The sequence below is a fragment of the Dermacentor silvarum genome, chromosome 1, assembly GCF_013339745.2.
Source record: "Dermacentor silvarum isolate Dsil-2018 chromosome 1, BIME_Dsil_1.4, whole genome shotgun sequence".
NCBI lineage: Eukaryota > Metazoa > Arthropoda > Arachnida > Ixodida > Ixodidae > Dermacentor > Dermacentor silvarum.
The window spans coordinates 76,867,326-76,894,703 of NC_051154.1; the positions used below are offsets into that span (position 1 = coordinate 76,867,326).

At 42.6% G+C, this 27,378-nt stretch overlaps 1 protein-coding gene across 2 annotated transcripts; it reads left to right on the forward strand.

Annotated features, from left to right (window-relative positions):
• The first annotated feature begins 2,549 nt into the window (after positions 1–2,549).
• Positions 2,550–26,773, forward strand: LOC119430897 (zinc finger CCCH domain-containing protein 15). 2 transcript variants are annotated; one of them, XM_037698365.2, is made up of 10 exons: positions 2,550–2,704; positions 5,560–5,661; positions 7,065–7,155; positions 7,595–7,735; positions 9,593–9,684; positions 11,032–11,223; positions 14,313–14,459; positions 17,262–17,381; positions 17,670–17,754; positions 26,576–26,773. In XM_037698365.2, exons 1-10 carry the CDS (start codon positions 2,633–2,635, stop codon positions 26,683–26,685), a joined length of 1,152 nt encoding a protein of 383 aa, XP_037554293.1. In that variant the 5' UTR covers positions 2,550–2,632; the 3' UTR covers positions 26,686–26,773. The 2 variants fall into 2 exon arrangements, with proteins under 2 accessions (XP_037554293.1, XP_037554301.1); XM_037698373.2 differs by having other exon boundaries at positions 26,579–26,773.
• The last annotated feature ends 605 nt before the right edge of the window (positions 26,774–27,378 follow it).

Sequence of the window (27,378 nt, forward strand, 5' to 3'; positions counted from 1 at the left end):
TTCGTGAATGACCAAACAGTAATTTGAGCACGCTTTCTATGATCACGTCGTAAAACGACGTTTAATATTAATTAAATATTTTGTTACCGCTGAAATGTGCTCATTTTCGGTGCTTTCATGATTTAACATTTGATTTCAAGACTTAGTAGTCGCAACCTATACTGCAATACATAAAATTATAGCATCATCAATGGTGTTTTGAATGGACGTATAGCAGTAAAGAAGTCTCGGACAATTTTTGAGAATTATATGAAACCTCAAAAAAGCACTTCAAGGAACAGGAATGAAAGTAATAATTTGCTATTTTTAGTATAAGTACCGAGTAACAAAAGAGTGATATACAAAATATGCACCTGGTTCCTAGTTCCGAACTTTTGTGTGTCGCATAATGCAAAAATATTATGAAGATTTGTTGGCATCAATACTCGTAATAGTGATGCCCATACTATGCGGGAAAACTTCACATATGCGAAAACGCATAAGTGCCTATTGTACAGGAAGCATTTTTTACTCATTGCAGCAGGCACCTGGTTTGTTTTTTACTGCATTATTTAGACTCGCAAAGCAATGGTTGTCACATCGGGGAGCACGCAAAAGCCTCCTCATACTTTATTGCGTTCGATCAGCTTTTCTGTGCTACCCGCCGGGGTGGCTCAGTCAGCTAAGGCGATGCACTGCTGAGCACAAGGTAGCGGGATCGAATCCCAGCCGCGGCGGCCATATTTCGATGGAGGCGAAATGCAAAAACGCCCGTGTGCTTGCGTTGTAGTGCATGTTAAAGAACCCCAGGTGGTCAAAATTAATCCGGAGCCCTCCACTACGGCGTGCCTCAGAATCAGAACTGGTTTTGGCACGTAAAACCCCAGAAAGAAGAAGAAGCTTTTCTGTGCAAGCAAGGTGGTCTAGTGGATGTTCAACTGGCACTGGAGCCTCCACATGCTTCATTCAGTTCCTGTACAGTGCTGCACAGTAATGAATAAGGGCACTTGCACAGGCCGTGTTCAAGTGACTGCGTGCTCTTGTGAGAGTGAAAACCCCACCCAATGGGAACTATTGCTCGTAGTACTTTGTACATACACTAATGGATAGAAGCAACCCACAGAGGGAACAATAAATTTGCACTTGATATTAGTCGAACACGGTTATGAACATAACACACACTCGTGAGCATCTATCATTGTTTGAGACATTGTTAAAACAGCCTATACATTAGGTCAGAAAATTGACAACCCGTGAGATGCATCTCGTCTTCACTCCGGCTGTCATTAAAAAATTATGATGCAGAGTCAAACAAAGCACGAATTTTGCGTTTTTATTAAAGTTCTAGGAGCACTGGAGGCTAGTTTCAAAGATACCCCCAGTCGAAGTTTTTCCAAACTCCCGAATTTGCCAAAAAATGGTCAAACCTGGCAAATAGTGAAGTTCAGTCATAATTTTAGACGGTGCTTACTTAATGTTGCTAGAATTCTAACAAATGTTTAACAACGCGTTGAAAACCTGTCGATCAAACTGATAAATTTCTAAAGGCGCGGTAACGAAAAAGTTAACGGGGCTTCGCGTTCTGAAGCTGCACATAGGCTATGAGACACGTCATAGTGGCGAGTTTCGGATTTTCTACATATTTAATGTGCACCGATATTTCAGTACGCGGGCATTTTCGCATTCCGCCTCCACCAGAATACGGCCGCTGCGGTCGTGAATCGAATCCGCGACCCTGTGCACTACAGCACAAGGTGCTTAAACGGCACTAAACATAGGTTTGGCCTCGGAATTCCAATATTTACGTTGAACATGTAAGTGCTACAGCATAGAACTCACGGACATTTCTGGCGCTGCTTTGGCCGTGAAGCATTAGCACATATACCAATTAACGCTAAAAAAGTAAGTTCTATTCCTTCTCAAACCAGCTGAGGTTTCACCCGAGTTGAGCTTTTTGACTTCTAAGCGCGTGGAGACACTTTGTGCTATGTATTACTGGTATTACTTACTCTGGCCTCCAAGTACTCAATTCTTCTTTCCAGTGACGTCAGCTTTTCATTTAAGGTAGCGAGCCTCGCCCTACACGACATATCTGTAATTGCAAAAGGTGCAGTTGTGTGAAACAGAAGAGGAACAGTCATGCTCACGTAACGCAGGAACACAAAAACGCGCATGCTCACCAAACGATGTAAGAAAATCCACGATTTTCTTGATGCTCCCGCTAATGATTTCAATATATTCCCTGTTTGCCCAGTCTTGCTGAATTTGCTTCTGTATAGCTTCTCTTTCTAACACAGACATTGCCTTACGCAAACAAGAAAGATGCTACGATTTGACGGAAAGCAAAATATAAACAGTTAGCATCCGGTCGACTAGATTTGGCTGAAAACCGTGCTCGCAATAAGCTTGATTGGAATTTTTTGCAGCAAATTTTAGCGCTAAAGTTTCTACAGTTACTAAATAATTTGCTGTTACTTTCACATTTATTTATTAATATTCAAGGTTTGCAAATTACTTCTACAATATGTACTTATGTCAATGATTTTGTTAATGCTAAACAGCGGCTACTTATGTTCCATAGTCTCCCCTGTCTCCACCATTTCGCCGTGTGTTACGGTGCCTTCTAGGTTTTGCAATTAAATTAAAACTCACTATGCCTCCAAAGAAGAAAGCACCTGAGCCGAGTAAAAAGACTGAAATGAAGAAAAAAGAGAAAGTAATTGAGGTAAGCCAATGACGAGGCTTATGTATGTTGCACATCACGTCAATTCCATGGACACCGTGTTAGCGAGACATTCCGGATTGATCGAATAAATTGCTACAAGGAGCGCAATTATCCATTAAACCTACTGCTATCTTACTCTTACTGAATTGTTATAGCGAGAACGTTTCATTCGCATTGCGCTTAGATGCGCGACAAGGACTGACAATAATGTGCTCATGCACAGAAAACGTGCGTGTTTTTTTTTTTTTTTTTTTTAATTAACCCATGACGTACAGATGATTACTAAGAAAAATAGATAACGCACAGGTGTATTATAAAGGTAGTCCTGCAACATGTTCACAACATTTGTAATTGTTTGTTCCTAGAATGGTGTGCTGGTTTTCGTGTTTCATATTATATTCGGGAGGTTCCAGACCTACTAAGTTTAGTATATGTTTATGTTCTACAACGAGGCAATTAACGACTTAGTAGGGCGAATAATGACCTAATTTAAGAAATCGCGATAAGTGTGCGAATTCAAATAACATCTGTTTCTAGACGAACTTGAATCGTGCAAGGTGCTGGGACATTCAGCGTTTAGCTGCATTTGTTCGACCGTTTTCTTGTTAACAGGGTACTGTATGCAAAGCTAACCTTGAAGTGGCTGACGGAAAGTTTGATTGGCTACCACCTTATGAAACGTTTAGCATTGTCATTTGAAAACGTGACTGGCGATATGCAACACAAATTATGTGAACGTTTTTTACTTGGGTTACCAATAATCGGGCTGGTTCACGATTCAATCTTGAGAGCGAAAATTGCATGCATAGCTGCTGCCTAAATATTTTATAGATTTTTGCCGTGCATAATAGAAAACACGAGAACCTACACCATGCCTCAAAAGATACTGTGGTAGACAAGTGACAGAAACCAATGGTTGATGGCAACACGTGCGCATAGTATGGTTTTTAAAGTTTACTACTTACAAAAAGTTTCTATGCAGCAGCCTGTATTAACTTGACCAAATTGATTTTGTAATATTACCGTGCTTGTAATTAGCATTCCTACTTTCTTACTCCATTTGCTGTTTTAGCTGAGACTGGAAAAAAGCTCTGTGCAATTCTTCCACTCTGCTTTTGTTGTGAAGTAAATGAAGTAACAGTGTCATTTACACAACAACTACAGTTATTTAAAATAAGTTTTGCTATGCTTAAGGAAGATTTACTGTCAATAGTTGCAACCAGCTGGTGACAAAGTGCACACAAAAATTAATGTGTGTGCATTGTCTGCTGGTTGCAATCCTTGAGTTGAGTCAACTGGACTGATTTAGTGCTTATTTGCTGTTCTTATTTGTTCTGAAACACAACTGTAATCTTGAAATCATGACTCTGTGATTCTTATATATGTCACAGCTTGTTTTTTTTTTTTTTGGTGTGTGTGTGTTTTGTCTTTGTGTTTTTTCAGTGATTTATAACGTCCTTTACGTCTATGAGAGAATATCCATGACAATCCTTTACCATTACCTAAAGAAAAGCAATTTTAGATGAACTGTTTGCCTGGTGTGTATCAGTTTGTATCAGTATCATTGTATCAGTTAAATGAGTTGTTGGCATTAACATGTTTAACGCAGGAGATAGTTGTATCCTACAAGCCTTCTACCTGTGTCACACAAGCATTTGGAAGGCCTTCCAACCGATAGTCCGTTGACTCAAAGGTCAAGTTCGAGCTGCTACACAGGCGGTTTTGAAGGCCGCTGAGTCAATAGTCTATCGAGTCAATGGAGCACCCTACAACTCTATTGAAACCCCAATGGTCTTTGAGCAATGGCAGCTGCATCGAGCGGCGCAAACGCTCCCACAGTTTCACTACTCAACAACTTAAAAACTGAATGTATATGTATAACAATGTATAAACAATTTATTAAAATGTTTAAACAAATTGAAAAGAAAGTATTGTGCTTTAAAGTGGATTTAATGTTATTTAACTTTTGGTGACATGAAAACGAAAATAAAGATCTGCAGCGCCACACGATTTTTGCAAGGAACGCCTGAACCACTCAACGGCCTTTCAGAAGTGCCATGTAGCAGCGCGACAACTCCTTTGAGTCGATCGAGTTGTGGCGTTTCGAAGGCCGTCGACTGGAAGGCCTTCCAAGTGTGCCCGTGTGACACGGGTATTCCTTTGCAAGATTTTGCTGGCGAAAGTATCATGTAACCCACCACGGGGTAACTTAGTGGCTATAGCGCTGTGCTGCTGAGCTTGAGGTTGTGGGTTCGATTCCAGCTGCAGCGGTTGCATTTCGATAAGGGCGAAATGCAAAATCTCTCACATACTTAGATTCAAGAGCGCATTAACGAACCTCAGGTGGTAAAAATTAACCTGGAGTCCCCACTACGGCATGCTTTTGGCACACAGAGCCCCATAAATATTTTTTTTTATCACATAAATAGTTTTATAGCATCTTGTTTGGAGACATGGGTGGAGAGCCATGTCAAGCAAAACTATATACAGAAAGAATGCATCATGGCTGTTTCCATGCATGGCTAGGCTCCACTGAGAGGGAGGAGAATTCTATTGTAAACAGTCTACAGCCTCACCTCCCCCCACCCTTTTATGGCACTTATATTGAGCTGCATTTTCACTTAACTAGCTATGCTGCCATTTTCTTCAAGACTTTATTTAGTAACAGCACTACACTTTTACTAACCAGATGGTGTGAAAGCAAAATTTGAAATGTGAGGGAGGGGAGGGATTTTATTATTGTTCTCAAAGGGGATGGGGCTGCAAGTGTGAAAAGCAAGCGCGAAAAAAAAATATATATATATATATATATCTGTGACGTTGCACTCTTCATCTTTTTCGTCATTTTACTGCAGGACAAAACATTTGGCCTCAAAAACAAGAAGGGAGCAAAAACGCAGAAGTTTATCCAGCAGGTTCAGCACCAGGTGAAGTTTGGCAATCAGCCTGCCAAAAAGGTATTGTACCAACCATACTGTACAGTCTTGCATAATAAAAAGCTTGAAAATTCTCTGATACCTGTGCTTCCATTTCTGATAGCTTTAGTTTCTTTACCTTTATTGTAAAGGTTTATACAGGGTGTTTCAGCGAACACTTTCAAAAATTCTTAAAGGTTGCCTGTGGCAGAAAGCATAATTCTAGTTCCCGAGCTGGTCTACTAGAAGAGGCGGACATTACTTGCACAAGAAGTTGAAATGCATAATCGAATAATTAAGAAAAATTGACTAATTAAGTTTTAATAACCTAATTGCACATATTGCAATTTACAAATTGTAGCCGTGGAGTTAGCAAGGCGGATCCACATGGAACGAATTCTCGGGATGGCTCCAGTTTCGAGATATTAATCCCCGAACTTTGCGGAGAAATGCATTGGCGTTTTTTGAGCTTCAATGCATAAAGTGACATTTTGCTGAGAAACTAACTAGAATGCCAATGCATTTCTCTGCAAAGTTCAGGAATTAATATCTCGAAGCTGGTGTCATCCTGAGAATTTGTTCCATGTGGATCCGCCTTGCTAACTCCACGGCTACAATTTGTAAATTGCAATATGTGCCATTAGGTTATTAGTTAAAAACTTAATTAGTGAATTTTTTAAAATTATTCGATTATGCATTTCAATTTCTTGTGCAAGTAATGTCCTCCTCTTTGAGTAGACCAGCTCATTAACTAGAATTGGGCTATCTTCCACAGGCAACCTTAAATAAATTTTGAAAGTGTTCGCTGAAACACCCTGTATATCCTGCAATCCAGGGACACAGTTTTGTCACATTGTGCAGCAGCTGGTCCTGGTACGCTGCATTATAACAGTTCTATTTTTCTTGCTCAACTGATGTTTCAAATACAAATAGACTTCTGTTGGAGGGAGTGATAAAACTTTTTGAATTGTTTCATTTTGGACCCCTTTGTGCAACCTGTTTTTTTAGGTGGAAACATTACGTGAATCGAATATGGATTCGAATATGGGTTCCTCAAGGAATTTACTACCGTAGAGTGTTGCCCAGCTAGTGAAGTTGAAAGTAGCACTGTATTGCAAGTTCAATTCCCAACCATGCAGAGCTACCAGAGCACATTGGAAAACTCCTCTAACTAGTCAGAATTAGTCAATAACCCTCCACTATGACAACCCTTACAGATTGAATGTAGCTTCGTGACATTGGGATCAATCAGTTGACCTAAATCTGAAATGAATTGTGGTAGTTAAAATGCACAAAATATCTGTATGCAGCATCAGGTCTTGTCTTAACAAAACATAAGCCAGATATTGAAACAAAGCACCACCATGTCTCCTGGGGTGATTTCTATGCCAGGGCAGGTAAAACTATCGGGGTGGACATATTCAAGACCCCTTTTATTCCTGCAGGTGGAAGCACTAGCAAAGAATGAGAAGAAGAAAACTGAAACAGAAGACTTAAACCAGCTACTTTTCAGGCCTGTTCAAAAGGTAGAGAAAGGTATGCTGCTATTTTTTGTGGGCCAAAATTCTTTCTTCATCGAGTGATGTCCTTATAGTGTGTTGCAACAGCTTACATTACGGCAAAAATAGCTAATAAATCGTATCTCTCAGAATTTATTTCCCAGATGGCTCAGAGATGATAAAGTGAACCTCGAAGATCATGATATCTGTTGTGTTCCAGTGCCCAGAAGTGTTTAAAGCTGTAAATGAATCAAGGCATGAAACTTGAATAAATGAGTAAGGAAAAATCAATGTTAATCTTAGAACTAAGATGCATGCATGTAAATTTGAAATTTATTGGAATAATATTGGGGTATTTACAAGGTCTGGACATCATAAAGTATTTATTACATTGAGTACGTGGTCATTACTTGGCTTATAGTGCATCTATGGTTTATCTTGAGTAAATTTCCTTATTACAAACATTTTGTTTGCAGGGGCTGATCCAAAGTCAGTGCTTTGTGCATTCTTTAAGCAAGGAACCTGTGGGAAAGGTGATAAGTGCAAATTTTCTCATGATCTAACTATTGAGAGGAAAGCGGAAAAGAGGGATATCTACACTGATATGAGAGACCAAGGTATGTTGCTTTCAGCCAATGCTGGGCTGTTTTGTTGCCCTTGAAACGTGTATGCTACAGCTGTGAAGTGAATTGTGTGAGTGTGCAGCATAGTTTTTTTTTTTTTTTTTGCGAACTTTTGTGTGCATTTTTGAGTCATCCGAAAATTTTTTTGCTTTTTGGGGGAAGGGAGGCAATTATTATTATTCGCTTGTAGGCTTCTGTACTTCTTTTTTTCAGGGGTGTGTGTGTACATGATTGCACACTCTTGGGAGAACACTTCATTAGTATTTAAGCACATCTAGCTGCTTCAATTCGAAGTGTAGTTCTGCAGAGTAACCTCTGCAGAACTACACTTCGAATATCTGCCATAGATGTCATATCAGCCACTTCTTTCCCATGAAGTAGAAAAAATTAAGTCATGCCCTATTTTACCAGCTTTTCAGTAATATGTGCGGTATCTCAAGTCAGTGTAACTCATGGCCTTAGTGTGGATGCTTTGAATCAGTAGAAATTCTGGGTGTCTGTCCAGGGGTGGTATTCTTGGGTGATCACTTTCGAGGATACTTTCACTATTGCGAGATTTTACATGTCTGGCGCTGGACGTTGTTGGTGTCTATGGGTAACAGCATTCTTGACACGGTGCCAACTGTGCTAAGACAGCATGCTGGGCATTGTGCCAGGAATGCCGTCATTTGTAGATGCCGATATGTCTGCCACTAGTCATGTGAAACTTCATGAAAGTATCATCGAAAGTGATCATTCAAGAATGCCACCCCAATATACAGATAGTGCTATTGAGACAGTGCCAAGCTGAAGCATATTCAATAGTTGTATGCATATGCTGTGATGATCATATCTAAATATCTGATGATGAGCACTGTACAAGTATTAACTAGGGGCGCGATTTTGTACGCGTTCCATTATGGAACGCATACAAGATCGCGCCCTAGTTCACTGTAAGAAGGATCCACTTGTCTTATTAAATGTGTACAAACTGCAGCAAATTGATTTGGTATTGAACTGATCATCACTGAGTGTTTACTTTTTGCTTTAGTTTCATCCTCATTTCAAACTGATTATGATTGTAGTAAATGCAGATGCACTTTTAGAGACCCTCTTTATGCAAATGTGTGCTAATTGGTTGCTGTTTACACACATAAACGTTTGAAATTGTCATTCCCGAGCATAATTTTTATGCAACTCTTTTCTCTTGTGCTATACTGCCCCTAGATATTGACTTTTCCGTTACAGCAAAATTTTTAGAAATAATTGCGGTGTATATTTTTATATTGTACTATCGTTTAACCCCTCGTTAAGTGCTGCCCAACTTACTATATGGAGAATTAAGTGCTATATTATGTGCTGCCCTACTACAGTGGAGTCTCGATACGATCTTCACGGGAACCGGCAAATAAAGTGTATCATCCGAAATTTGTATCATCCAACGAATTATCCAATAAAATCACATTATCGGGAAAAGGAAAAAAAAAAAAACGTATTATGCAGAATCATACCAACGAGGTTTCACTGTATACAGAGATTCAGGACCCTTGTCAGCAGCATGTAGCAGTGCTCATATGGCACATTTAAAGAGCAACATTATGTTCTGGTTCATATTTTTCTAATAAGTGCATTATGTTTAAGGTTTTAGGACACATTGGAAAGGAAGCGGAAAGTTATGTACGGAATGTTGCATTACACATATTTACATACTGGGCAGCAGCTCTCTTGTTAAAATCCGTAGCTTGTTTATGTACAGAGAGAAGTAGAATTGGGATGCAGTATTATGATGCAATTTTGTAAGCTCTTGTGTTCGGCCACAGCCTCTTAGCAAATTTGAAGGGCTACTTCTAAATAGTATAATATGCATTTCAGACACCATGGACAACTGGGATGAAGCCAAGCTTGCAGAAGTTGTAGAAAAGAAGCATGGAGAAGCTGAAAGGCGGTTGCCAAAAACGGACATTGTATGTATGCTCAGTGTAAATTGAGAAAGCCAACGTTGCATGCATAACCAGGGATTTCTGCAAAGGGTGACTGAAGTCCCTGAAGATAGTGCAGTAGATTAAGATATTTATTTTGGCAGGACATTTACCTTCAGGGTGCCTTTTGTAATAAAAAGTGGTTGTGCATTTTGTATAAAAAGTGGTTCAGGGCCTGCCCCTTTAAAGGGGCCCTGAACCACTTTTTATTGAAGTCAAGAAGTTACATCATATCAAGCTTCAAAACCAAGCTGCAGTGTTTTACGAAGGAGATTTAAAGACTGTGCTACGAGTGCAATCTACTTTTTTTGTAGATTGCACTCGCAGTCTACACAAGTGTAATGTACAGCTCATTTTTTTTTATTCATGTTTTCTTGATTGGGGTCCCTATGGCTACTTGGCCTAGGTGCGTGTACTTGTTTACTGCTTTTAAGAAGCTGACTGCCTATCAAACTCCTCCATCCTCGCCAGTCTACTGAATGTTTATTTAGCTTTTTGAATCTAATACCCCGGTCACACAGAGCAGTTTTGCTCGGGATCAAATTTATCAGTCGTGATTGGCTCCTTTGCACAGGCTGCAAAAGGGAGTCAATCGCGATCTAGAAATTTGATCCTGATTGGGCTCGATTGTGATTGAAAGTTCCTTGTGTGACGGGTACTAATCTTCGAACCTATCTTTAACCTTTGCTGGATCAGTTCCTTTGTTGTAAGTCAATCCTTTGTTGTCGTTGTAACAAATCCTTTGCTGTAAGTCATTTCCAGCGTTGTTAATAGGATGTTGTCCTGCTGTTCTTCCTTTTGTTCTTGTGTGCAATGTGTGGTGCAATGTACTAAGTCCAAATAGCAACTCTAGTCACCTGCAAACCACAGGTTGCCGAGGTATTTCCCGTTAATCCTTAACCTGTATTAATCACAATCTGGCATTTTTAATACGTTTTGTAGACATGCGGTGAATAAGAAAAGAGAGATTGTACCTCCTTTGCTGTCAGTTGACGGCTAAAAACACCAATTTAGCATTGACAGCAGAGGCACAAAATGATGATACAACTTCCACCTGACCATGGCCAAAGGAGCCAAACCAAGCACTCCTATGATTTCTTCATTGAGTCAGATATGCTGTGTATAGTAATCATGCCTGATACTACATATGAAGACCCATTGTTTTATATGCATGGTGTGCATAGTTACGGTTTCAGGTGAACTAACTTTCAACACTTGTTAGTATGAAGAAATAACTATTCAGCATACTATATAAGAAATTTGATGTTCTAAAACAAAGTAATAATGAATTTCAACTCACCAGAAAATTATGTTTGGTATCCTGTATTGTAGATTTGCAAGCACTTTTTAGATGCTCTGGAGCAGAACAAGTATGGCTGGTTCTGGGAATGCCCGAACGGAGGACAGAAGTGCCACTACCGCCACGCTGTGCCTCCTGGGTTTGTGTTGAAGAAGAATAAGAAGAATGTTGAGGAGAATAAAACAGAAGATACCTTGACAATAGAAGACCTCATTGAAACAGAGGTAGGCACTTGTTATTACATTGTCATGTGATTAGCATTAAGAAATTTAATGCAAGCACTCTTTGCAAATGCATTTTCAGTCTTCCATTTGGCTGTGGCACATGAGTTTAGGAATACCGAGCATAAGATTACTTAACAAAGCCATCCTTATCAATAAGTTATCTTGTTGTAAATCAAAGGCACGCTGCATTTTGCATCTCTTGCACTACTTCACTTTGAAACAGTGTGCAATATCCCTCATTGTGTGCTGAAACCATTCTTGTTTCCCATAACTCCATGCATGACTCATGTTCACTTGTTCTTGCTTGATGCGCTCATTGAAGCATAAAAGCATTAATAAATGCAATGGTGCTAAGTGCATAGCAAGAAATTCTCATTGTAGCGAGGTTGGGATTACGTTCTTGTTCATATTCATCATAAGGAAAAATGTCTTTGTGACCAATGCTTGCATAGGGGGATTTAAGTATCTTTTGATTAGGAAGGGGGAGGCTGGGAAGTAATTTTGTTCCTACTTACCGCCATGCTTCTTTGTTAAAAATATGAAGAAAACCATAAAATCAGTTCAGGGTCTACTTTAGGAGTGGTAATTTTTATGCTACAATGCTCTGAATAACACATTGCTCATAGCAACAGGCTATGCAGCTAATGAGCAGTGTTACCTCTGACATTGTAGTGCGAACAAAGTGGAGATGAGGCAACTCCAATTTTGAAGTTTTGAAGAGCCTGGGCTGATCGAGTGTGGAGATGATAAGGGGATAGTCGTCAGCTCTGGCAAGACCTCTTGTTGGGCGTGGCTGTGTGTGGTCCCTCCCAGCAACTCACATTAATGACACTAAATTTTCTAGCTTTAATTATCCATTGCATATTAATCCGTATGCATCCCGCAGCAAGCTGGCAAACTTTGAGTGCATTCAGTGCAGTAGAAAATTTGTATTTAAACTTTCTTGTCACAGTTAAACTTTAATTTAGTCTGGTGACACTGGGTGGTGACAAAATGAATTGGCACCCTTGGAAATGGCTCCCTTGGGTAACAGAAGTCGATCTTGAAGGACATGCTTTTGTGTAATGCAAATACCGGAAGTGACTGCTGGAGTTAGAAATACGTCACGGCCACCATGCGTTGTTTTTGCATGTGCATCTCGGCAGTTTGCTGCTGCATTTTATTGACTGAGTGAAGGAAATGCCGGTACAATTACACGACAATGCCCTTGCTGCACCATTGGGCGCCCGAGTGTGCAGAGAAATACGTTCGATGTGGTCTCGAATGTGGCCCTTCATTTCCTGACGTCACACAGCCATGCCAAAATGGTGGTCGCTTTTGTTGGGAGGGGTTTAGAGGCAGTGAATTCAGATATGAAATTTCTAGTTAGAATGTGTGCTGAGAGCCCAGCTTTTCTATGTGTATAACCATATTGCGCCCTATACTATCACTTACAATGATAAACTGAGAACAGTCGGACAGTCGTGTCATAGCCCATTTAAATGGTGCTTTTGTAACTGTGGTTGAACCAGTGAAAACACCCAACACTAGAAGAAATATATGGGACACAAACTGTACTTAACTCTGTATGTCGCAAGTCTAGCATATCTCATGTACATAGTCATTGTGGGTATTTCCACTGGTTCATGCACCGTTATACTACAGTCAAACCCGGATACAATGAGCACCTTCGTTGCACAAAATGTGTTTGCTGTATCATGAGTTCCTTATAATTGGGCTTGCCCTCAAAACTATTGATAAAGAACTTAACAAGGTGCAGAAGAGATGTTTTATTACCAAAACTGATGTGCACAACTTTTATTGGCACAAATCAATGATTTAAGTAAGTTTAAGTAGTGTAAACCAGATAAATCACACACTCGAACTTTGTCAAGTTGTTGACGTGGTAAGCGAAGCTCCTGACAATTGTGGGGCACAGCTGGGAGGTTTGCAAGTTTCTTGGCCATCCTCGCCACTGGAGGCCTCCTTCTCTGGAAGTTGCTGCACCTCTTCAGTACTTGCTTCATCAGAGGTGTTTGTCAAAACATCTATGCCATCGTCAGCAGCAGCATCAATCACGGTAACAGCAGCCCAAAACTGAATTGAAAACCTCAACAGAAACAAAAGTAGATTGGTCCATGCTATTCAGCAGTATTGACAGTCTTAGATCAACAAAACCACAAGAAAGCGGAGAGAGGGGAAAAAAGTGCTGGTTGAAGTCCACCATGTCAAGTGCACTGTTTTTATTGCCTAATGTCACCCAACCGCAACCGCCGTCGATAACGCAGCGATGGATAAGCAGATGCTATGTGCACTTTTTCGAATTGGGGTGTTCATACATACATGTGCATGCTCACCTGTCTAGTGTTTTATCTGCCATCAGCAGCTGGGGGACTCATGCTTTGCGTGAGCCCAGCTGCTGCTTTCCCTGCTGAAGCCATGGAGAAAGGAAAGTGACTTTTTCCTTCATCCATGGCCACAGGTCCATTCTTACTCTGCTGCCCACAAAGGTTGCCAGTCATGTGCGTGGAGCATTCTGGGTAACGCAAGCTTTGGGGTTTGGCGTGAGATTGTTTTATCTCGACGTCAGTGCCGCCTCCCCACACCGGCAGACGCCGGTAATGGCAGCCACGGTTACGCGCTGGACTACAAAGTGGTCATCTCTCCCCAGTGTAACGTAACGTCCATGCGCACACATGTGTGCCAAGGTTCCATTGGATTATACACGAGCCTTTACAGTGGTGATTGCCCTTGCAGCCTTCTCCTTTGCCCCGGCTCATTGAGATGCTGTGGCTCCACAATTTATTCCATTTGTTGTGACCAAACTGGGCTTTCTCATATGCTCCTTGTGAAACTCTTTGTGTCTTGAGGAACTGTTCATACTACTAGCCAAAGGTTTCCTTTAAATGGGGTTATTATATTTAGGCTTGACTGTATGTATCAACTTGCCTAGCAAGCAACTGTTATGAACAATGATTATTAAACTATTAAGTGGCTGCATGTATTGGCCCACCTCTTCTGTGTTGTACACATTTCTTGCCTCTTTTATGACCATTTCCCCTTTTTGCCCTAGTTGATGTAATGACTTAAATTGAATTATCCTGTTGCAGAGAGCAAAGATAGGTGGCAACCTTCCCCGTATCACTTTGGAGAGTTTCCTTGCATGGAAAAAGGCTAAGATTCGAGAGAAGCAGGACACGGAGCAAAAAGAGCGAGATCGCAAGCGAGATGAATTCAAGGCTGGCCGCAGCATTGGCGTAAGTATTTTTGGTACATTTCACAACTTTTCAGCCTTACGTAAGGCCTTTTACTTTTGTACTATCAGCCACAAAAGTTCACAGAGCATGGCTGCTAAAAAAAAAAAAAAAATTCTTGAAGCTGATGAGTATGTCCTGGAACTTAAAAGTGCACTCTACTCTCTACTGTGTACTTCCCTTTTTTTTTTTTAAAGGGAGGGTTTGAGACACATGCATTGTCTCTGGTACTACGGCTAAAGGCTATAAATTGCCTTACAAAGGCCGTAGCACCGATGATTACACTTGTTGCTACCTCATTGCATAGATTTCATAGTTGTAGATTCCATTCTCATTGAATGTTATGTATACTGGGGGTAACCACTATTAGCTTTGGAAAAATGAAGAATACTGTTATAAATGTGACCAGTCACTGCTGTGCAGCACTTATGAATAGCTCCTGAAAGCACAAATCATAAACAGGATATTTATGGAAAGCAGGTCAAACATTGATTTAACAAAGCCCAATTTTATGAAACGTTTATTGCGATAGCAATTATATGGACACTCCAGGCGAATTTCTGCCGTCGGCGTCGCTGTGATGTTCAGTATAAAGTCCAAGGGCGATAACATTGTTGCTGCACGCCGTATGCTGTATGTGCTAGTGAAAGCGTGCGAGGGTGAGCTGATGATGGTGGCTCAAACTCACAAGTGCAAGGAAGCAAAACTGGGGGTAAGTACGCCGTCTTTCGCCATGCTCAAGGCACTGAGGGGAGGGGGTTCTACTTCAGGCGGCGGCTGCGTATGGGGCAGCCACATGGGCCCGATCTTGGAAGCTATCTCCGAGGGGTGCGCCGAGTGCCGATAACTTCATGTGCTCTGTGTTCTCGCCGCTTAGTTAGCGTTGAAGCGAGAGGCAGCACTAAGGTCAATTTGCTCGCTGCTGCTGCCATGCTTCCTCACTCCAGCGTTTTGACAGCGAGTGTGCATGGTCATCGAGTGAGATGTGTTCATGTTTGCTTGAGGCAGCGCACAAGCAAACAAGAATGTATTTTACAAGTTTATATGGCCGATAAAACTCCTACCCTTACTTTGCCTGGCTGTCTACTTATTTGCTATCGCAATCCATACTTTGCCTTTCGGGCGAAACTGCGAGTTTTTTTATTTAATGAAGGCCTTTTGATTCCCAACAAATATTTGTAGAGCCTAATGTGTTGTAAACCTCGAAACAATGAAGTGAACTCAATGTCTCGCCTGATTTAACTGCAGTTTTGGGAGAATATCTGAGGAACGTATAGGGAAAATATGAGTATGTCAGGTTTGAAGGGTCAAATGATAAACCAGCACTGGACATGAGCCAGGACACGAGCAAGAAGAGACCATATCTTGCTCATGGAAGTATCCTCAGTGGCTCGATGCGGCACCAGTATGCCTAAGTTTCAGCAGTTATTAAGTACTCATGATGATGTCCACATTAATCAGCTGTTGAGTGATCAAGTCATGAGGGTTGTCTGCATGTGTGAATGGTTGAAAGATGCAAACAGTAATGATGCCTCCAAATGTCCCATGCTGACAGCAGTTCAAGTGGTGGATGCCACTGACCTGTTAAAATTTGCTGGCTCCCATGAAGGAACAAAAGATATACTCAACGGGCTTACTGTCTGATAAATGCTTGCTCCTGCTGCAGACAAAGCCCACACAGACAGAAATTACATCTTTTTTCACTTTTAAGTAAATATGCTATTTGCATGGCTGTTGTGTTCTTGATTTACAGAAGTTCTTTATTTAACTGAATAATTCTCCAGTCCCATCAGCTTTATTAAAATTACCTTTAACTGTACTCGCCTCATAGCCGTATTTATGTTAGTACTATAGTAGAAAATGCCTGTGCGGCACAATTTCATAGTGATGATAGAGAAATGAGTGGGATATTGAATTGGAGGGGGGGATGTGTGCACATGCAGGTTTTTATCACCAACAGAAGCAAGCTAGTCCTCATCTCTGCTTGTTTATGTAATGATATCACCATCATCGCTCATTTTAAACAGGCATATGTTCCTTAATCATGGGTGCTTAAAGTTCAGGTCCTTGTTTAGTGGGCAGGAATATTGCATCCATGAAAGTCAGTTTGTGTTCTGTGGAGGCTGGCCATTGCACCAACATTACTCCATCAGAGTGCACACATCATAGGTAGTGCTGTTGAGTTACTGAACCATTGGGCATCAAACTTTATTGGTAACAGGGAAATGGAGCTCTTGTCAGTGTCTTTATAGTCTTGATACTAGTGGATTGTGGGGCTGTCACAGTTACCCATGATTATCAGAATTGTAGACAACTTGTGTTGCATCAATGACACATTTGTTCATAAAACTTTAAAGTTTAGTGTAAAGGCCAGTGAAACCTCTCGCATTCTTTTTGTCCTGTTGCACAGGATGTCAATATGCAGGACCTTTGAAAACCTTTTGCAGAGCTTTTTGTGGTTACCCGCTATGGTTGCTTAGTGGCTTTGGTGTTGTGCTGCTAAGCACGAGGCCACAGGATCAAATCCCAGCCACAGCGTCTGCATTTCGATGGGGGAAAAATGCAATAACGCCCATGTACCGTGCATTGAGTGCACGTTAAAAAATCCCAAGTAGTCAAAGTAACTCTGCAGTCCCCCACTACAGCGTGCCTCATAACCAAATCGCGGTTGTGGCACGTAAAACCCCAGAATTTAATTGTAATTTTTGTGATCTTTTTGTCTTTTAGTTGATCATGCCAATTAAACGAGAATTGGCAAAGAGCTACTCATCACAATGTTGTGACTCTATACTTTTTTGTATCCAGTTGAGTGGCAGGGACATGTTCACATTTCGGCCTGAGCTGGCAGAGGATGATGGCCAGGATGAAGAGGGTGAAGAAGCATATGACTTGTCTCGGTTTGATGGTGAGGAAGATAATGTTGAGGTGAGAGGCTTTGTTTGTTGTTTTTCTTTGCTTTCTTTCTGTGCTTGTCAAATTCTTATATGAATTTCACTCTGCATTTGCAGTAAGCTTATGCTCAATAACCATTGTGTCTGCACATGTGACATATGTACAAATTTTGTTGCTTTAGAACATGGTAGCACATGCATTTATCGCGTAAGACCAAATTAAAAAAATTTGGCATTTAAGGTTTATCCACTATTTAATAAAATTAGTGTCTTGCAGAGTTGTGTCATGGCTCTTTATATTCTTTGTGCTTCTGGTTACCAGGTTATAAGAGAGATCACCCTGGAAAATTTGATGGCAGAGTCACTGCAAAGTGGAGACCTGGCAGCTGCAGCTGCCTCACCAATAGGTAATGTTAGTCTTTCATGTTCTCTAAGCACTGCAGTGTCAAACAGTGGCACAGCAAAAAATTACTGAGACATGTCCAGCTCTTAGTTGATATGAAGGAAAAGTTGTGCCACTTTTACAGGGTTTACAACATTTTAGATGTGCTGAAACTTTGTTAGCCCCTCCTTATTAAGGTTCTGTCTGATCAAAGTGATGATTATTGCAACTGCTCACAACCAGAATATGCTATCAGCTCATGGACTATGCCCTTTTTATTGTGCCATTTGGTTTGTAACACTTCTGGTGAGACTCGTATAGACGTAGCTCTTTGTGGTTGTCAACTAGAAATAAATATGAGCTTGTAGTTTGAACCAGTGTTTCGAAAAGGGGGCTTGTCTTTGTACAAAGATGAGTTCCTTGTTGAAACCTAGATTTCAGTGAAATCCCTTGTTTGACCACTGTTAATTTTCTACTAAGAAAGCTTGGTCCATATTTATTTTATTTATTACAAAAACCCGCATTCGCTCCAAGAGCATTACAGCGGGGGGGATATAGACATATTTATACATTTGTGGATGCAAACATTAAACACAGTGTCACACAAGCGAAACAAGGCTTGTGTGACACTGTGGAAAAGCACACAGTGTCACACAGTGTCATGTCTGTCACTGTGTGCTTTTTGTAAGTGCATAATCCCATTCTTTCTGATGTTACGCATCCCTACAAGCTTGCAGCTTGCAAGAAAGCTTGAACGAGAAAGCAAGCAAGAAAACTTGAACACATTCTGATCTCACTATACTGAAGACCCCGTATAGCTTCAGCCAAATTTTCAAGTAATACAGAGCTAATCTTCACAGTTTCTTGCTGGTTGGCATAACTGACCACTCTTTGCAGACCTACCGACCTGGGGACCTCTAAATTCGTGAGATTCGCCGAGGGACCAAGAAAAAGAAATTCAGTTTTTTTTTTTTTTTTCTTTCTTCTTTTTTTATTATATTTTATTTTATTATTTCTGGGCCACAGCAACGTCAAAAACAGCTCTGAATGGCTGCCTGCACTGCACTTCAAGCAAATGCAGCAATTGCAGAAATCTGCATGCACTTGCTTTCTTAGCAGTTTCAGGTTTACAACCTGAAAGTGTGTATCGCGTCCAGCTGCTGCGCGAGCACTGATGGCAATCCTTAAGCGTGCACGAAATCAATGAGCAATTCGATTGGCGACATTACACTTTGTGTGAACATCGGGGTCAAAGACGGGCCATTGTGCACTGCCGCTGCTGTCGTCGCCTCCGTTGCACAACGCCGCTGTCTGTCACGACAATGATCGCCTCGTCAGAAATCTCTTTGCAGAATGAGGCAGCACTACCTGCACCCAGGAACTCCTTCATCGAAGCACCCCGTTTCATCATCAGTAACAACATCCTCCAACAACGTCCTCCCAGAGCTTTATAATGTCAGTGGCTTCCATCGTGTTGGTTTCACTATCATAGGGGGTTTCGCCCTGGTGCAGAAAGGCCGCCTTTTTTATTGATCGACATGGCCACTGGTTCCAGCCTTCATGATCTCAGCGTCCCCAGTTTTCACAATTGTCGATATTGTTGACTGCACGGGTTCATACTTTCTCGAGTCTTTCAAAATTTGCAGCTTTGTCCCAAGCAACACAACTTTGTGCTTTGTCGGCGCCATCTTCTACAAACTGGGCTGTCCGCTGCTTTGTCGGCGCCATCTTCTACAAACTGGGCTGTCCGCTGCTTCTGGGCTGTTTCCACAGAGCATTTCCATGTTTGCAGAGAGGGACAGAGATTGTAGAAAGGGCAGGCACCACCGTGCTGCGTCACTTTTCACTTGTTTATTTTATTGTTTTCTCTCTTTTCTCTGGACGCATCTTAGCCTGTTTCACATGCTGAGACTGGAGTGGGAAAAAAATCGGTGCAGTCACATGCGTCGCAATGCGATTTACGATCATGGTCGACTCAGGCGCAAAGCAGCTGGCGCCGCTGCACCAAATTGCGATGCTCTCTGTGGCTTTCGCAGTCGGCACGTAGGCAGGATGCGCTGCACAGTAATGGGAGCAGATACGAACTCGCGTAGACAAACTTTTCACCCCGTCTCGGCATCGTTCATTTAAAGGGTCCCTGAAACGGTTCGGACAAATTTTGCAGACGCGTAAGGTACAGCTACAGTAAAACATTCGCGTCACAATTTAAGTGAAGCGTCTCATATTAAGAGAGCTACGGACGATTACAAGTTACCCTCCTCCCTAGCCATGCATTTCCTCAACTCGTTCGCCGAGTGATCAGGGCTAAGCTCCGCCTTCGCTGGCTCTACGTCATGTTGTGACGTGTTGTCTATTTCCGGTTGTCTTGGAGCCAGCGCGCGAAGGCTCTCCAACCTCTCCGCTAACCACCCGGCCATCAATCCCCAACGAGAGCGACCAAGCAGCGTGCGTTGGAAGCGTTCTGTCGCAGTGTCGAGTGTGTCCGGTATTCCGGTAACCACAGGCGAGCTGGGTGTTTTTACGGATAGGCAGAGGCGTAAACTAAAGCCCCTCCATACCGCTGTGATGAAGGAGCTTCGTAGACGTATGTGAGCAGCCCGCCCGATCATCATGCACGTTCCAGCCATCTGGTGGCGCAGACTTTAACCAGCCAAATACAGAGCTAATATTCCTGTAACCAAGTGTAAAACATTTTAAACATATAAAAAGACAACATGTTAAAGATTATGCTCCTGCCAAAAATTTGAGCCAGCAGCAAAGTAGAAAAAAGGCGGCAGATCCCACGCCCTGTGGGAATTGATGTTATGCGAAGCAGTGTACGGGGAGCCTACCAAGTTAACGAAACGACCATGAGAGCACCAAGACGTTGGCGGCTCTTTCAGAAACTACATGACACGCATGTCATGACATTCATGTCACGAGTCCTCAGGAGTCCCTTTAGCCACACCTAAGAGACCTTGGGGCAAGAGCCTTAGTCATACACATGACTATGACTTCTACCACCATCCTTTAGTGCAGGGGTTCTCAAGCATGTTCGTTCCAGGGAACCCTGATAAGCTCCATGATGCGCCAAGGAACCCCCCCCCCCCAGTTAACCGAATTAAAATGTCTTAATTAACCAAATGTCGAATTATCGAGGGTATCAAGAAAACAATAAACAAATGCTTAACTACATCAACACGCTTTTATTTACTCAATGAATCAGCAAATTCTGTTTATATTTATTTAGCACAAGACCAGTGCAGAAGCTGAAATTCTCGGCATCTCATGACTGATTTGCGCTAGCAGCGGCGAAGGCCTCGCGCGCGTACATCCCGATTATTTTTTCGCCAGTCAGCTGCTCGCCAACAAATTGTCCGCCCATCGCGATGTAGCCGGGGCTCTTAATCTTCGACAGCTTTAAACTACTGCTTGCCGCAACCGCTGCGCACGAAACCGCGGCCGCCGCGATCATGGACGGCGACCTTGCGGTTCAGAAGGCAGGCGGCCGACGCACGCACCAAGTCAAAACGAAACTACCGTTCGCTGCAAGAAGTGCCGATGAAACCGCGGTCGCTGTCGACGCTACCATGGTTGGTGACTACGCATTTGTGAAGGCACGCAGCCGACGCGCGCACCGAGTGAAAACGAAACTACTGTTTGCCTCAACTGCTGTGGACGAAACTGCGGTGGTTATCGATGCGATCATGGATCGCAACTACGCACTTATGAAGGCACGCGGCATGCCGCCAACGCGGTGTTACGCGCGGCGATAAACGCAAGAATAAAGTCTTAAGGGCGCAATTAGGCACGAAGCGCTCCGGCGTTCCTGTCAATCACGTGCCGCGCACGCTTGCCACTGAGGACCGTGGCGATGCGGACTGCGCCGCTTCGTTTCGGTTGGGCGCTAGCGCCGTTCTTGCTCTTCTGCGGCGCGTATTTGCGATGCTCCGTGCATTTTTTTTTTCTTCATTTTTTTTTTATTCCTCCAACGTATACGTCAGTGCGCACGCAATCGGCACCTACGCTATCTACAAACGGCAGAAATGCGCATATTGGTAAATTACGGCCTCCGAGATTTAAGTGCGAAAGCTTAGGCGTAATGCCCGTTTTCGGAGGTTGGGTGGCTACAAGCGGCTTGCGAATTTATTACTCAGTTCGCGCGTTGCCGTTACGCGCTGTGAGTGCTTTTGGACACTCGGGCGTGAGTAACGGAGGTTCTGTAGATCGAGCGCACCTCATTTTCGCCGTTTTAGCTACTTGGTTAGCGCGGGACCACGGAAAATTTATCAGTGGCTCGCGGAACCCCGTGCAGGGGCCGGCGGAACCCACTTTGAGAACCCATGCTTTAGTGTTTCCTTCACTTAGTACCCAAGTCTGAACCCACTTCAGTGTTTTTGAGTGTTAATGTTTTTTTGCTGAGTCATTGTCATTTTTGCTCAGTCATGCTCATGACTATGATTTCTACCACCATCCTTTAGTGTTTCTTTCACTTAGCACTGACGTCCGAACCCACTTCAGTGGTTTTTGAGTGTCAATCTTTTTTCGCTGAGTCATTGTCATTTTTGCTCAGTCACGGTCATGACTATGACTTCGACCAACAACCTTAGCCTTTTCCTTCACCTAGTACCCCATCCAAACCCATTCCATTGGTTTTTGATTGTTAATATTTTTTTGCTGAGTCATCCTCATGACTATGAGTTCTACTATCATTCTTTAGTGTTTCCTTCACTTAGTGCCCACCTGCCGTGGTTGCTCGGTGGCTATGGTGTTAAGCTGCTGAGCGCTAGGTCGCGGGATCGAATCCTGGCCACGGCGGCCCCATTTCGATGGGGGCGAAATGCGAAAACACCCGTGTACTTAGATTTAGGTGCACGTTAAAGAACCCCAGGTGGTCCAAATTTCCGTAGTCCCCCACTACGGCGTGCCTCATAATCAGATTGTGGTTTTGGCACGTAAAACCCCATAATTTTTTTTTTTTTTTCACTTAGTGCCCACGTCCGAACCAATTCCAGTGATTTTTGAGTGTTAATATTTTTTCGCTGAGTCATTGTCATTTTACTGATTCATGCTCATGACTATGACTTCTACCAGCATCCTTTAGTGTTTCCTTCCCCTAGTACCCACGGCCGAACCCATTTCAGTGGTTTTTGAGTGCTATACTTTTTTCGCTGATTCATTGTCATTTTTGTTGAGTCATGCTCATGACTTTTGACTTCGACCATCATGCTTTAGTGTTTCCTTCATTAGTACCCACGTCCGAACCCACTTCAGTGGTTTTTGAGTGTTAATCTTTTTCGCTGGGTCATTGTCATGACCTACATGACCTATCACTTATGTTCGTCATACACTCCTGTCATACTATACCAATTTTGGTACCTATCAACTTAACGAAACGACCATGAGAGCACCAAGATGTAGGCGGCTGTTTCATGACCTACATGACATGACATATCATTTGTGTTCGTCATATACTCTTGTCATGGTTCGCCAATTTTGGTACATACCAAGTTAACGAAACGACAATGAGAGCACAAAGTCGTAGGTGGCTAGATAGATAGATAGATAGATAGATAGATAAATATATAGATGCTGTCAAAGTAGCAAATGTTCACCAAGAAATTCTTCGCATTTAAAACTTGGTTACTGCTGTATTAACTGTGTGTTTGGTTGAGCTTTGTGCCGCCAGGTGGCTGCACCGTGCAAGCATTTCACATTTGCGCCTCCGTTCATCACGTAAAACGTGGTAAAACGGCCAGTACACTTGAGCTTGCGTTTACCTGAATACAGGACACGCTAAACTCTATTGTGGCAATTCTTCGACGTGAAGCGATGGTCGCAAACGTGTAGATGCTGGCGCCGTTTGGATACCGACAGTCCGATGCGTCTGCTGCCTTGCAGCGGGGCACAATGTCGCAGCTGACATGTCGCCGATCGCTATGTTTGCAGCCCAAAATGTAACAAGGGCGAACCATGGTGCTTGCGAAAAGAAAGAACAAGACCAACACTGACCGCGCAGCTCTCGTCAACACGGAGCACGTTTTAACACAAGCAGACGACACTTGCTGTCGGCCGGAAGTGCTTTTAGTGTAGGGATACGTGTCCTAGTGAATTCTCTTTCTGTTACTTAGTTCTTATAGAAACAAATTAACTAACATCTAAACTAATACGAGCAACGTTTGTTCCCCATCATGTTGAAAAAATTATCGATTGGCGCCTTGGGCAGCCAATCGGATAGGTGGCCCAGTGACGTGTTATGGTCAAATCGCGTCACTTGATCACAAAACTCAGCTGCTTGGCGTGCTGCGATGGTAGCGATGTACCTTTTTAACACCTTATAATAAATTACACGCTTTACGTGGAGCACTTAGATGCGTCAATTAATGATCAGAAGGGCCTACTCTACCGACTCGGTACGTTTGTACAAAATCGTCAAAATCGTTTCAGGGTCCCTTTAAGGGGAACCTAGAAAAGCAAGTGGCAAGCTCAGTCCGCATAGAAAATGCTGTCCAGAAGGCAAAATTTTGATCGTTCTATCCGACATGTGGTCATAACATATCTATATACAGGGTGTTTCAGCAAACACTTTCAAAATTTTCTTAAGGTTGCCTGTGGCAGATAGCCCAAATCTAGTTCATGAGCCGGTCTACTCGAAGCTGACATTACTTGCACAAAAAATTGAAATGCATAATCGAATAATTAACAAAAATTTACTAATTAAGCTTTTAACTAATAACCTAATGGCACATATTGCAATTTACAAATTGTAGCCGTGGAGTTAGCAAGGCGGATCCACATGGAACAAATTCTCAGGATGACACCAGCTTCGAGATATTAATTCCTGAACTTTGCAGAGAAATGCATTGGCGTTCTAGTTAGTTTCTCAGCAAAATGTCACTTTATGCATTGAAGCTCAAAAAACGCCAATGCATTTCTCCGCAAAGTTCGGGGATTAATATCTCGAAACTGGAGCCATCCCGAGAATTAATTCCAAGTGGATCCGATCGCCTTGCGAACTCCACGACTACAATTTATAAATTGCAATATGGGCCATCAGGTAATTAGTTAAAAACTTAATTAGTGAATTTTTTAAAATTATTCGATTATGCATTTCAATTTCTTGTGCAAGTAATGTCCGCCTCTTCGAGTAGACCTGCTCATGAACTAGAATTGTGCTATCTGCCACAGGCAACCTTTAAGAATTTTTGAAAGTGTTCGCTGAAACACCCTGTATATGTTTTAACAATGGAGCTGTTTAAGCTCTTGGTTAGGCCACGTAGTGTGAACAAAAAATGTGGGCTGATCCTGCAGGTAGTGCAGAAAGGGTCCAAGCGCAGTGGCACATACCCATGTGAACTAGCGAAGCTGTTTAAACTCGAGGATGGTCCGTCGAGTTTACACCACAAAATCCTCTGCCTGGCGATAACGCCACCTTGCGTCGCCTAGAAACACTTTGCCCCAGCTGCGCCGACCACGCCAGCCTCGCCACAGCTGCGTGAGCCGTGATGTCATCGCGCGCACCGCATCGCTTTCCCTTAGCTTTGCCGAGCCGTGACATTACCGCGCTGTGTGGAGTGGTTGCCGTGGCTGTGCAGACACGGAGCTAAGCCGTGACGTCACTGCGCCGACGCACGGGATATGTAGCTCCACGTCGCTGCCGCGGCGACACCAAAGCCCCGCCGTCTCCACGCCAAGCACATCAGTGCGAAAATGGGGTGGCTGAAGAAGAGCGTCACTCCCGAAGAAGAGGAAGCGCGGCGCAAAAGCTGCCGCGCTATTTGAGAGCGAGTGAGACAACTTTGGTCCGATCCTGAGTATCGCGCCGCCACGTTGGTGATTCGCAGAAGATCTGGAGTTACGAGCCCGCGAAACCGAGCAAACGTGTTTGAGCGTCCAGAAGCATCCAGATACTTTAATGACCGAGTATTCATTACTCCTGGGGCTGTCGGTAATTCCGGGGTGATCTTTCGCAAAACGTGGACGAGTCTCGAAGCATAATCTCGCAAAAACTTGGCCGAACCGAGATAAAGCTAGGTGGGGTCGCCAGCTCCGCTGTTTGCCCAGTCTTCGCTCCACTCTAGTGTAAAGCTGCCCCTAATTTTTTTTTTTTTTTTTCTTCATAGCATAAGTTGATGTCAACTCATCGTTATAATCGGTATATAAGTAGACTGCACTGTATTAGACCTTTGCCTCAAGCGCACTTCTCAATGCATGTCTTGATATGAAGCGAACTGATTTAGCCGACACCACTTACACACAAATGGCTTGAATTTAAATATGACTTCCGCTAGCTACCTAGCGCATAATGGCAATCATGATGCGACTGTGCTGCATTGCGTGTTTATTTATAAATTTTTTCATAGGAGTAGAGGCAGATTTTTGGGAGATTTATGGCTGTGTTCGTACAATCGGAAGGATTGGTCACAATTCCGGAGTCTCCCAGACAAATCGGGAGAGTTGGCAGGTATTCCTTTGGCTTTGATGCGGCTATATGTTGTCAAAAAGGTCCGACTTGTTTGTTTGCAATAGGGTTGAAGCATTGCTCCTGCACCCCGCAAGCTAGCCATTCACCAACTAAATTAAGCAGGGCACAAAAAATACCGACTTGCACAAGGCGACAGCGAACACAGCATTGTTTCACCCATTCAGCTGTTGCGACTGTTTAAAAGCCTGGCTCCAGTTATGTGGGTGTCAGAGGGTACAGTGAGGTACATCTTATAGTGTGTGTGGTAATATTTTGTGCTACAGAAGTCAATTTCAGCGACATTCCCTTCATGATTTTGATTTTTTCATTTATGCTGTGACACTTAATGCATGTTTGTGCACGACCTCGCTGGCACTCACAAAAGCATTTGTTGTCATTTCAGAAGCTTCTATGGCTACTTCTGTACCAATTGACGAGAAACTCTTTGAAGATGATGACTTGGAAGATCTTGAAGAACTTGAAGATGAGTTGGAGGAACTTGCAATTAAGTAATTTGGTAGGTTCATTGGACGTGTCGCTGCTTGTTGCAGTTTTATTTTTGTGAATAAATAAACATGAATGAAACAAATTTGAAACAGTGCACTTTGTCATCTTTCCGCTGTTGCCCAACAAACTTTGTCCTTCCTCCATGCGCCACACAATATCGTCAATTTACAAGAACATACATGGCGGCTGTGAACAACAGATAGTCACCCGTCACCTAGCTTACTTAAGATTTTAAAGCGAACCTTTCTTTGTGGCGTCCAATGGGTTTTGAAGCTGCACTGGTCAGACTGGTCTGGAGAGTGGTCCGTTAGCTTCATTCCACTGTGGGCGACACTATCAGCTGCAGCGGCGGAGTGGACACGAAAGCTTTGCAGGCTTCGCATTGTACTGCCAATGTGAAGATATCATCGACATGGCATGAAGCCGCATCTTTGGTCGCCGACTCTCAAATTCAATAAAATGACATTTTTTTGGGGCGATTCAAATGTTTTTTCTGGATGCTTGATAATTATGGAATTTCTACGGCCCCTTCCATGTAAAAAAGAATAATTAAAAATCCGTCGGCTACTGTACTTTGCACAAAGGTCGAATTTCAATATAACGAAATTTATATATAACAAACTACCAATTTTATCTACTTTGTTATATCGAGGTTTAACTTCTTTAGATCTCGAGTGCTTTTCTTGGAGCCCCAAGAAA